The 11,707-nt window shown below is 37.0% G+C and overlaps 1 protein-coding gene and 1 long non-coding RNA gene across 2 annotated transcripts; one reads left to right on the forward strand and one right to left on the reverse strand.

Moving 5' to 3' along the window:
• Positions 1-2,317: 2,317 nt before the first annotated feature.
• On the forward strand, positions 2,318-3,305 carry LOC131241085 (uncharacterized). The gene is made up of 3 exons (XR_009168949.1): positions 2,318-2,470; positions 2,565-2,636; positions 3,150-3,305. It is a non-coding gene; the product is annotated as an uncharacterized LOC131241085 (long non-coding RNA).
• Positions 3,306-8,712: 5,407 nt separating this feature from the next.
• On the reverse strand, positions 8,713-10,361 carry LOC131239146 (DNA-directed RNA polymerase V subunit 1-like; the record flags this gene model as incomplete). Its single annotated transcript, XM_058236704.1, is given in 5 exon segments — positions 8,713-8,858; positions 8,861-9,278; positions 9,357-9,982; positions 9,985-10,166; positions 10,168-10,361. Coding segments are annotated over 5 exon segments (1,566 nt in total), but the record flags the coding sequence as incomplete, so codon positions are not given.
• Positions 10,362-11,707: the final 1,346 nt, after the last annotated feature.

Consider the following 11,707-nt stretch of genomic DNA (forward strand, 5'->3'; position numbering starts at 1 on the left):
ACTCTTGCTTGATATCTTGGCTGTAATCTGGGATGTCCGTGAGATGAGTGGTTCTCAAGATCGTCGGGATTCGATATTATTCTCTAAAGATCTTAAGTGGGATCTTTTAGGACGTTAAAGGATATCCCGAATCGTGGTGGATGTTCCATCAACACTGTTTCTTGGGGCACACACCAGTGGATGTTCCATCAACACTGTTTCTTGGGGTGGGCACACAACGGTTTTGGATCAAGCTAATGGTTGCGTTGTCCCAAAACTACATTTGTGTGACCATAATTCAATGTGGCCCATTGATGAGCAGACTTGGCCCGGGCAAGTTTATAATGTGGTATCCCTGATTAATGTCCTGGATCTTCCCCATAAATATATCTTTTAAATATTTTTTTTAAGGTGATTGAGCAAGACATGGTGAAAATGTTCCTCCATCCATTCGAGATGTGTGTGAAGTAAGGATACGTTAGCAACATCATGTGCTCTTACAATCGTGTCAACGGCATCCCCACACGCGCGTGATCCAAAACTCCTATCTCAAACAATATGAGGAGATTGGAATCTTCGTGGGTAATGTTGTTTTATTTATTTATTTTAAACTTACAAAAAAAAAATACAAGAAGTTATGTTGGTATTTTCTTATTTCAATCATATAAATGAAAATGGTTTTGAAGTATCCACATATAGCTATGAAAATCAATAATTATTAATTTTTTCTACTTAGTTAATTTAACTTGTAAATTTTTACTAACTATTTTGTTAATCATTGCCTAATATATTAGGCATTTCTTCGCATGATCCAATCATTGTGATTTTTTCAAGAGCATTGCCCATTATTGTATGGAATGAATGGAAAGTCCATATCAAAGGTTGAATCATCCAAAATGCTCAAATCAACTAATTGAGAAATTCGGTATGATCCATCCATGATGGGGAGTAAGTCCAATGGTCTAGATCAACAAACTATTAGGCCTATATATACAAAATTTTAGCACAATAAGAAATTCCATGTTATCCACTAATTGAGAAATTGGACTCTTAGGAGCCCGTTTGTGTGCCAATTAAAAATGAGCTTAACTCATTTTACTTAATTATCATTTTTAAGTGGTCACGAACCATTGAATTTAATTTCAATAGACAACTCGTGGCATCAAAAGCCATTGATTTTAATTACAATATACATAGATTTTTATATTTTAAAAAATATTATGTGTGTGTATATATATATTATATAAAATATATATGGAAAAGGTTATTCACGGTGGAGGTCATGGGAACTCCCCATGAGGTCAAGCTGTGTGGGCCCCACCATGATGTGTGTAAAACATCAACGCCGTGAATTTGATGGGTCCCCTTTAAATTATGGTATATCCCAAAAATCTTCCGTATACGGAACTCCAGTGGGCCATACCATCTAAAATCATGTCAAGACATGCCTAAAACATATAAAAGAACTTGGTGGGCCCCACCTGAAAGTTAGATGCGTCTGAAACTTGGTATGACCCCTCATCCAAGTGGCACACACATAATTTATGGGCTGGATTTGTGAACCACATCTCGGTGGGCCCAAAAGATAATGGATGGGCATTATGATAGTTTCAATGGTGGGATCACTCTCCCCGCTGTTTTCGGAGCTGGGGTCCACTAAAGATTTTTATCTCCCTCATTCTTTGGCCGATGACTTAACATGATATCTCAAATTGGATGGACGGTGTGGATATAACACGTATATCATAGTGGGGCCCACAGAGCACCGACCAGCATCACTGGCCAAACGGTGTAAAACACACACTATGCGTAAACCTAAACCCCAAATTCATTGTTCCGGTCTCGCTCTCATATCTTCCCCCCCTCTCCCTCTCATTTTCGGATTACCGAAACCCTAAAACCCGATTCTAGCTCTCATTTTCTCCCTCTCTTGCTCTCATTTTCGGATTCAAGAAACCCCAAAACTCGATCTCCATTTCGGGTGAGATTCCATTTCCATTGGGTGTTCGTTTCAGAGGTTTTAGTTTCTCAGATTTCGCATCGGAAGGTATGCGATTCGCACCCTCTCCTCTCTCTCTCTCTCTGTCTGTCTCTCTCGCACCCTCTCCCTCTCTCTCCGTTTCTCTCTTCCTCTCTCTCTTTCTCCCTCCATCATGTCGAGGTAGGCCACACCAAAGGTAGACCACACCACAGGAGACAGTAGCGATTGAACGCTGACCATTAAAAACTTCCTAAGGCCCACTGTAATGTTCATTTGCCATCCAGCCTGTTGATTAGTCACACAGACCTAGATGTGAGGGCACATTCCATGTTCTTTTCTTGCTGCTTTATTACTTGGAATTTTCTTGGATTCATACCCAGCCTTGGAAGTGGTATGAAATGAATTACTTTATTGAATCCAATATATTTTGATTTTCAGGAGGATATCTGATTTGAATGGATCGAGCATGCCTTTCCCTGCATTGGGGGATATGACCAAAATGCAGAAATTGTGAGTTGAATGGATATACCCCTGATGGCATAAATATATCATTGTTCATTACTTCTTTTGTTCATGAAGTGTCTGTCTTGCTCATATACTGCAGGGTACTAAGAAATTGCTTGATTTCTGACATAATCCCACAATATATTGGGACAATGACAAATCTGAAATCCTTGTAAGTTACTTTGGACAAATCTTTTATACATGGCCTTTATATATTTCTTTTCCCATGCCATTGAGTGCTGACTAGGCATTGTTAGATGCACAATATTCTTAAGTTTGGATGGTCAACTCTAAATTAAGTGATGAAAACATAAAATGAAAGTTGAAGATTCAGCTCCATGAGTTGACATGCAAATCACGACCACTGTCTAGCCAACTGTTTCATGGTTTGAAAGAAGTTAAATTAGGAAGGGAAGTACAAAACTGAAGTGATTCGACGACAAATTCATGGTGATTTGGCCTTTCACTTTCATTTCTATGTTTATTTTGCTGTGTACTGGCTAATCCATCATGCTACTGGACAAGGAAAATCCTTTTGTGCATTCCATGTTCTTTACAATATACTACAGTCTTCAATCTCATGGCCTGCTATGGATGAGAACACGCATTGAATACATGTAACTTACAAATTCATTTCAGAGAGAATCTTCCCCAGTTTTTTTCTAATGATAATTTTCTCTTGTAGATAACTTACCTTTAACAATTTGACAGGAGAAATTCCAAGCAGCTTTTCAAGACTCTCAGCGCTAGATTATATGTAAGAAAATAGACATTCATTACCAAAATTTCACTGATTCTCTTGCTAGATACTTCAGGAAAATGGACAATCCTTCTGTAATTTTTGGACCCTCAATAATGCTTTAGTGATATTTTTGTCGCAAATTAGAAATCCATCTCATGATATATATTGTTTTTAATGTAGGTTTCTTACTAGCAACATGCTGACTGGGGTCATACCCTCTTGGGTCCGAGGTAGCAACCATTACTTATATTACTCAGTAAATCTCAAATTACATTTCACTGGCAACAGGATCTGTATATTTGATGGCTTCTTTTTCCATGCATATTAATGTTTTGTTAAACTCTCTTGTGAGATTACTTTAGGCCTTTCAGATTCCTGCTGGGTTATTATTTTTTCCACTCCTGAAAAGGCATAAACATAGCATTGCATGATGCTGTCTTGCACGGACTTATCTTACAACAATTTTACCAGGCCTGATATAACCCAATGCTCAGTAGGAAACTTGTAAGAACAATAATTTTCCACACTTTGTTTGTTTTCCTTTTCCCGGAGTGCTATGTCCTTAGTTTTTCTCTTTCATGGATGTTCCTCTCTATTCATATGCAGGAATTTTGCTCTATCCTTTGGTAGTTCTTATTTCCTTTGCTTCTATTATAAATTCTGTTTATTCTTTCTGTCATTACACTGATTGTTTCAAAGATTTTATTTCGAATGGAGCTTGGATATTAGGATCAATGTGTGATCTAGGTTGTATGAATGAAACTATAATAGTTATCAATTGCATCTGGTTTATCTACTTAATGTTAACCATCATTTTCTGTTGCAAAGTTACAATCAGTATCTGTTCCTGTTTCTCTAATATGTATCTAATATTGAACTAACTCACCAAGTTGTTCAAGTGTTGATATATCATCATCATACAGGAACCGGACACTTAGAATGCCTTAAATGAGAAGCAACGATAGCTGGTGAATGCCAACACTAAGGATAGAAGCATCTATGAACAAGTAAGAAAGCTTATTTCTACATGAACACTTGAATCTAATTAATGCTTCTTACATTGGTATGACAGTGTTGCCCACACCCAAGGTGAGATGTAACCAAAATGAAATGCTTGTTATATATGTTCAACAGGCCTATTAGATATCCTTGGTGACCATCTATCTTATGGACATGTCTTTGCAGAGATCTCTTCTTATGTCTGGCAGCATTTATATTCAATGTAAATCCAGGCCTTTCATCAGGTATGTCTGGTTCCCAGTTGGGCCATACATGGGCATCAAATCTGGATTGCCAGTTGACTTGGTTTCCATTCTTACCATACATACGTGGCTCATCTCAAAAAAAGAACCAACCTGATTTTTCTAGCCGCAGCACATACACGGTGGCAACCACTAGATAAATTGGATCTTGCATACATGTAGGGATGGTAGTAATTAGAATCCTACTCACACACTTCTTATTGTAATTGGTGCATTCTTGCACATGTAATTGATGCATTCAATTGTGAAAGGATTTATGACCCACACCTCCTTATCCAATAATCAAAACACTAAAACCAGAAAACAGAAAGAACCAAAATTAAAGAGAAAAATGAAAATTAAACCAAAATTGGACACATGCCATGATGGTTTGTGATTTGAATTTTTGGTGAGGAAACTTGTTTGACAGTCATGTTGAAGGTGATGCTTTTGTCCTTCTGTATCATATGTATGCAACTGATGCTTGATGTGGAAATCTGGCCATTTTTGAACCTTCTCTAATTGCATAAGTGGCTGAACCAGCTCTGTATCCACTAGTTTCTGTAAATTTGGATGTTTGATGGTTACTTGCCATTTAGTATTGAGTGGTTTTTTGGAAGGCTTAATGTTGCTGAAAATGAAAAAAAATATTTTTCTACTCTCTAGGAGTATTTTCATGCCATTTGGCGTTGGGTAATTTTGCGCATTGGAAGGCTTACTGTTGTTTCCTTCTTAGCCAATTTGGTTGAATTGATTTATGTGAGCTTACTATTGATCAAAAGAAATAATATACATGAGCTTACGTGTCCCTGTGTGTGGTCAAAGGGGCATGGGATCCAATGTTGACAGAACAAAGGTCATTGTTAGTACTGAAACTGCCCCTCTTTTTTTTGCTGTTGAGATTTTATCATGGTTCCATGATATCTGTTTATTCTAGAGGAATTTCAATCTTTGCTGCAAATTGTTGTGGTCTTGTATCATGGATAGAATTTGTTTCCACAAAAGAAGATTTTGGATCTGAACTAACTATAAGTACTATAAGCAGATTTTGACATTTTGCTTGTAATCTAGTAAAATGCACCATTACTCACTTGCATTTGTGTATTGAATGTTAATATCCCATTACTCTCCCCTGCATTTATGTATTGTATTTTAACGCATGTTTAGATGTATTCCAGAATGAGAATGAAATTGAGTATGCATCAGCTGGTGCACATTCACTGGATTTGAGCTGTTTGGTGCATCTAGAAAAATATTAATAGTTGGATGTGCTAATGCTCATCTGCAAAATGTGCCACAAAAAACATTTCTGTTACAGGTTCATTATCTATCATTGTGCTTTCTCCATGCAAAGACCTCAGCTTTAACAGCTTCATTATCTATTATTCTTCCAAAGATGTCACAATCCATGCATTAAAATCTGTAAATATATATGAATGCACTGTTATGTCCTGGAATTCTTGTATATGGTTTGGTTGATTGTTCATTTCTAGCCACAAGGCCATTTTTGTTGTATTGAGGTGGATATGAACTTATATCATCTTACAGGTTGCAATCGACTGTATGGTGGAGAGTTGCAATGAACCTGCCTGGGTTCTTTCTGACTAACCAAAGAAGTCAAACAATTAACGCCTAATAGAACACCTACATGAGAAATTTCTAAGCACCATCATCGACAATTTCCTTGAAAATTTTCCCACCCTTTATATAGATGTGAAAAGTCAACATTAGCTCTCAAACAGTTGAGGTTTGTACACTACATCAGTTCTCTTCTATTTGTTTTCTTTTCTGATTTCTTTCCTCGAAAGTTTTTGCTTTGTCCAACTTTTTCATACATAGTTTGATCTGCAGACGGTTGGATTCGCTTCTTTCAAAGTGGGGATTATGTTCTTCTAGCGAACATGTTTGCAAGTGCTAGCCAATGGAACAAAGTGACAAGAGTGAGAGAGGCAATGAGAAACAGAGGAGTTCAGAAACCAGAGCCAGGTAACAGCCTCATCGAGCTACATCCAACAATTTAGCTTGAATCAGAATTTTCAAGGACTGTTGTGGATGCATTTCTTTCTTGTGTAGCAGATTTTCTATGTTGTTAGACTCCCCTCTTCTCTTTCTGTACTTTTCTCTCCCAACTTTTTTTTTTTTTCATTTTCCTTCTCCACCTGATTTGGGAATTCATATTTATTACTCTCCTTCCACTGATAGACAATTCACTTTCTAGGATAAAATGGTAAATTCAATAGAGCTATTGCAGCTATTTGTTTTATTATTATTATTATTATTTTGGCACCATTTAAAAACTGGCAGTGACTCATCCACCTTACATAACAGATTGATTTACAGCTATACACACCATCCAGATTGTCGATCTCATTGTTGATGGAGCATTTCTAAAATCAGACATTTCTAAATCACACTGATCAAGCAATCCTAACCATCCAATTAAAGGATATCAGATGGATAGATGGTTAAAAATAAAAGTAAATGGTCCAAATTTGGAAGGACAAATCTAATGGTTAATGTTATCTTCTCAGTGAAGATTTTTTATTATGCACTTGTGCTCCATCCATAGATTTGGATGGTCTGGATTGCCATACAAGCATGCCATGTGTATGTCTAAAGTCTCACCACCATTTTATAAATGGTGCAAAACTAACACTTGACTCCCCTTGCTCAAGACCTGACAGATGACTTTTTTTTTCTTTTTAAATTTATGGGCAGTGAAAATTGTAATGATGGAGAAATTCCAAGTATCGCATGGTAGCTTATGCTGAAATGAAAAATGAGATAGTGCCCATATCTGATGATCAGGATTCCTCTGTTGTGAAAGATGAGATAGTGCTCATATCCGTGAAATGATCTATTGAGGGTAGGCTGAACAGTAGGACAATTTTTTGCGTTTACCAATGATTGCTAGGTTGAACAAATTCTTGTTCAATGACCTTTATGGATATTGATCCCAAAAACATTTTAGTGCACTGTTTCTAGTCTATATCCATTATATTATGAACTTACGTTTTGTGTTTGCTCTAATATAATAAGATGTCAATTTTAAATTTCTTCTCTCCCTCTCTATGCTTGAAAGAATGGGATTTTGGTTCAAATGCATAAGATGGACATTGAAATCATTGGTCTTCTTTGATTTTTTTTTCTTTACCATTTCTTCTGTAAAGTGCTTCTAAGTTGTTTGAACTGATGCAGGTAAGAAGTTCTGGACTGTGTTTCATCTGCAGCCTATGCGTGATCAGAAGGTACAATTCCAAAAAAAATATCATCTAATTTCACATTATTTCCATTGCTGTATGATTATACAATTCCAAAAAAATGAGAAGCAGAGGTTAACAGTACACAGACTGCTGAAATTGATGTTTTACCAATAGATCACTACTATGATGCCTTAGGAGGGCCTGAATTGGATACTCTCAGGGTACATGGACTTTTGTTTTTTTTTTTTTTTTGCTGCTATGGTTGTTGTGCTCCATTTGCTTCGTTCAGCTGACAGGATATCATCTCTATAATTATAAATGTTGTTTCAAAGCAAGTGTGGAGTGCTACTAATTTGGAGAGATCTGACATAAATAAAGTCTTCTATTGGTACGAGAGCATAATCAAGTTCTCAAATCTGCACTTGATTGAAAAAGATCTTAATGGCATTAGTGCTAACATGGAATGCATATGCAAAGTTAGTTATTTATGTGCAAAAAAAGAAAAAAAAAGAAAAAAAAAAAGGAGAATGTGGTCCCGACCCAATTGAGGAAGTTATGCCCAAAGTGTAGTTAGCATAGTGTCCCAGTGGGAATCAGAACTTTAACTGGTAATGGTATCATCTCTCCTTGATAGGGGCAATAGTAATGGACTGAAGACAACTGAATCTGCTAAGGCATCTAGAAGACAGTCCATCAATTTATTATTATTATTATTTTTTCATTTTCTTCAGATACTGAATCTGCTAAGGCATCTAGAAGACAACTGAAAGAGACAATCTACTCAGTGCTGTTTGATATGAATGTTCCTGCTGTTTGTAGAAGAACTACAGGCATGGCAGCTGAGACCACTTCTCATCACATTATTGCTGAAGTGTGCAATATTCGCAGGAAGACAAATAAATCTTCTTAAAAAAAGGTGAAAGAGTGTGCTTCTTTCTCCCAAAGCAATTTATAACCTCTTGACAAGAGTGCAGGATCTCATCCATGCTCCGCTCGAGTACTTTCAAGCGCATCTTATCAAGGTGAATGTGGCCAACAAGGCCTGTATCCGCTTCTGAACTTTCAGGTATTTGTCGATGCCTTTAAAGCGACTTTTTTCAAACGATTCTGAACTAAATATGTTGCATTCTCCTTGCAATGCATTTTCCCATAGAAGCACTCATTCAAATATAGAATAACTCTCCGATCTATAATATCATTCTTGAAGTTACTTTGCACAAAAGTATTTCCTTCATCGATTCCCATGAAGAGTTGTTGCTCTGAGAAGAATCAAGAACTGCTTTATATGCAGGATTTGATACTGCAGTAGCAGCTAATACACCGACTGGTTCACCAGCAAGAGACCTGCCAGGACTATTTTTGTCCACCTGTCCATACTCAAATTCAATTATAGAATTGTTGCAGAGGTTTCTCACTGTCCCATCATAACAGATAACGACATCTCTAAGTGTGGCCATTAGATTTTTAAACAAAGTTCCTGGTTCAGTAAGTCCTCTAGAAGAACGGATCAACACTTCCCTGGATGATATGGAATGGACCAACTCTTCATAGGGGGTCAGACCTTGAAAAAAGGAGCTCTTAACTAACCCAAATGCCTTAGAAGGATAGTCAACACCATTAATAGAATACTTATTTTGGAAGTGGAAACTCATATCACCATTAACAGAATACTTATTTTGGAAGTGGAAACTCATATCACCATTAACAGAATACTTATTTTGGAAGTGGAAACTCATATCCTCAACCAAACGCCTTGAATAAAACTTCCCTCGGTCATAAAGTTGAAGCCCCAAAAAGCCAAGTTGTTGAACAACCTTACTGATAGCTGAATCATTTTTAGAATCTATCAAATTACCCAAAGCAGATAACTTTAGAATACGAGTCACGATTGGCAGTTTTATAGTTTTCAGGTAGCTTTCCACTAACAACTCTACAAGTTCATTGTAATTTGATCTCAAGTGAAGCAGCAAAGGTGATATGTCCTGAATCTTCTTCTTTATATCTTCAGTAACAGCCTTGGGAATGTCAAAATCATTCAGGCCAACACTATATCCTTCTAAAAAGAGAATGTCCTTCAGCAATGGCTGCAACATATTAAAGAACTTAACAACCTCTTCTGTTCCCTTCTTGTCAAGAACAGAAGTAACAATCTCTGTGAATGATGACTGCAGTAAATCTCTATTGAAATCAATCCTCACCATTTCACTTTTACTGATAAAATGCCTCTCCCCAAAGCAGTCAAAAAATGCAGGTAAAACACTCTGTACCATTTGCAAAACAGTCCACAGAGGACCTGTATGGTGAGCCTTAAGCAAAGCAGGTTCCAGTAAACTGGTGAAACACACATAGCCAACTGTTGCGCAGTCGCTTTGTTCAAGAAAAAAGTCCTAAACATGAGTTTAAGTGACAATAAAGAATCATGCACCAGTTGTAAATTCAGACTACCACTATGAGAACTACGGATTTGCTTTTCAACACTAAACAGCTCCAAAACTTCTGCCTTTGCTGCTAGAGACTGGATAAAATATATGAACACAATCCCCATCAAAATCTGCACCTAGGGGAGCACAAATAAGGGGATTGATCTTAACAGTATGGTCGTCATGCACATGGACAGAAAATGCTTGTAATGAATGTTTATGAGTACTAGGTGGCCTATTAATGAAAACAATGTCTCCGTCCATAATCCGCCTATTTATGATTTGACCAACTTTCAAATCTGATTTAGTTTACTTTGATTCTCTTTTTTCCAATTCAGTTTTGAAAATTTTGAATGTTAGATAAGTGCTACTATGATTTGTTTGGATGTATTTAAGTGACTATTTTGTGTGTTCTCTACACCATAATGAAGGACCACAGCTGGTTACAGAAAGTTGTGAGGTGCATTGGACACAGAAGGCTGAAGGAGATCTAATAGTCCAATGCTCCTGAGCTTTCACAAAGACCATTTTTCAGTGAAGCTATCATCTAGAAATGCAATAATCATTTCAGTGAAGCTGAAATGACCAATTTGAAACTATCATAGTATTTGTATCGTGTGATCATTACTCCAAGTTCAACTAGAAAGGAATGTAATTGCAATTTGTACTCCATTATGAATAACACTAACCGTCGATACAGTTCAATCATTGCCACCTAATTGAACTAAACAATTGCAATCCAACTCAGGTGTGTTTCAAAATGCAGCGTAAAAGATGCATTTAGATCAATGGATTATTTCTAGCCTGGTGAACCTGTGATTAGCTCTGTTTTGAGCTTGTAGATTATCTTTGCATTAAGTCGATGAAACTCAATCAGGCCTTGAAAGATTTGAATTTTATTTTGTATTGTGACTTGAATAAAAGATATGATGTCATTGAGAAAACCCAAAAGCCACAACTCAGTTTTTCATTTTTTCTTTTTGCAGTGGCTATAAGTACATGCCTTATCAACTTTTGGCTTGCCACGTCACGATGGAGGTGAGTTTCTTGGCTGTTAACTGGTAGCTCTTTGTTGGAAAGTATTCTTCTTCATCATGGTTATCAAACAATTCCTGTTACAACAAAAGTGGCTGATGTGCCAGTCCATGTTGGCATTGAGTTGTAGTTTGACCACCAAGTGTGTCAGGTTTTTGGGTATCTAAGTGTGTCAGGTTTTTGGGTATCACTCTGTGATTAGAGTTCATAGAGAACCCACAGACATGTTATGGAGTCACAAATCATATGCCTGTTTCCAATGACTAGTAGAAATGATGTCACATGATTTTCAGTTCAATTGGCAGGTGTATTACAGTACAGAAACACTCAGTGTGCCAGTGGAGATGATAGAAGGGAAGTGTGAAGCTAGAAAGAAGTATGATCTTCCATCTCTGGATGACCCTGCAGTCTTTGAGCATATCTTCTTCAGTGAATACATGTATGATCCTTCCAAATGTTGGGTGGTGTAGATAAAAGAGAAAGATGGCGATGATGTTAAGATGCAAGGACAAGGAAACAAGTGTGCATGGCTATGGAACTTGACTAGAAAGTAGGTGGTAAGGAAGTTGTCGAAATAGGAAGAAGACGATGATTTTTTGTAT

This window comes from Magnolia sinica, chromosome 3, assembly GCF_029962835.1.
Source record: "Magnolia sinica isolate HGM2019 chromosome 3, MsV1, whole genome shotgun sequence".
Taxonomy (NCBI): Eukaryota; Viridiplantae; Streptophyta; class Magnoliopsida; order Magnoliales; family Magnoliaceae; genus Magnolia; species Magnolia sinica.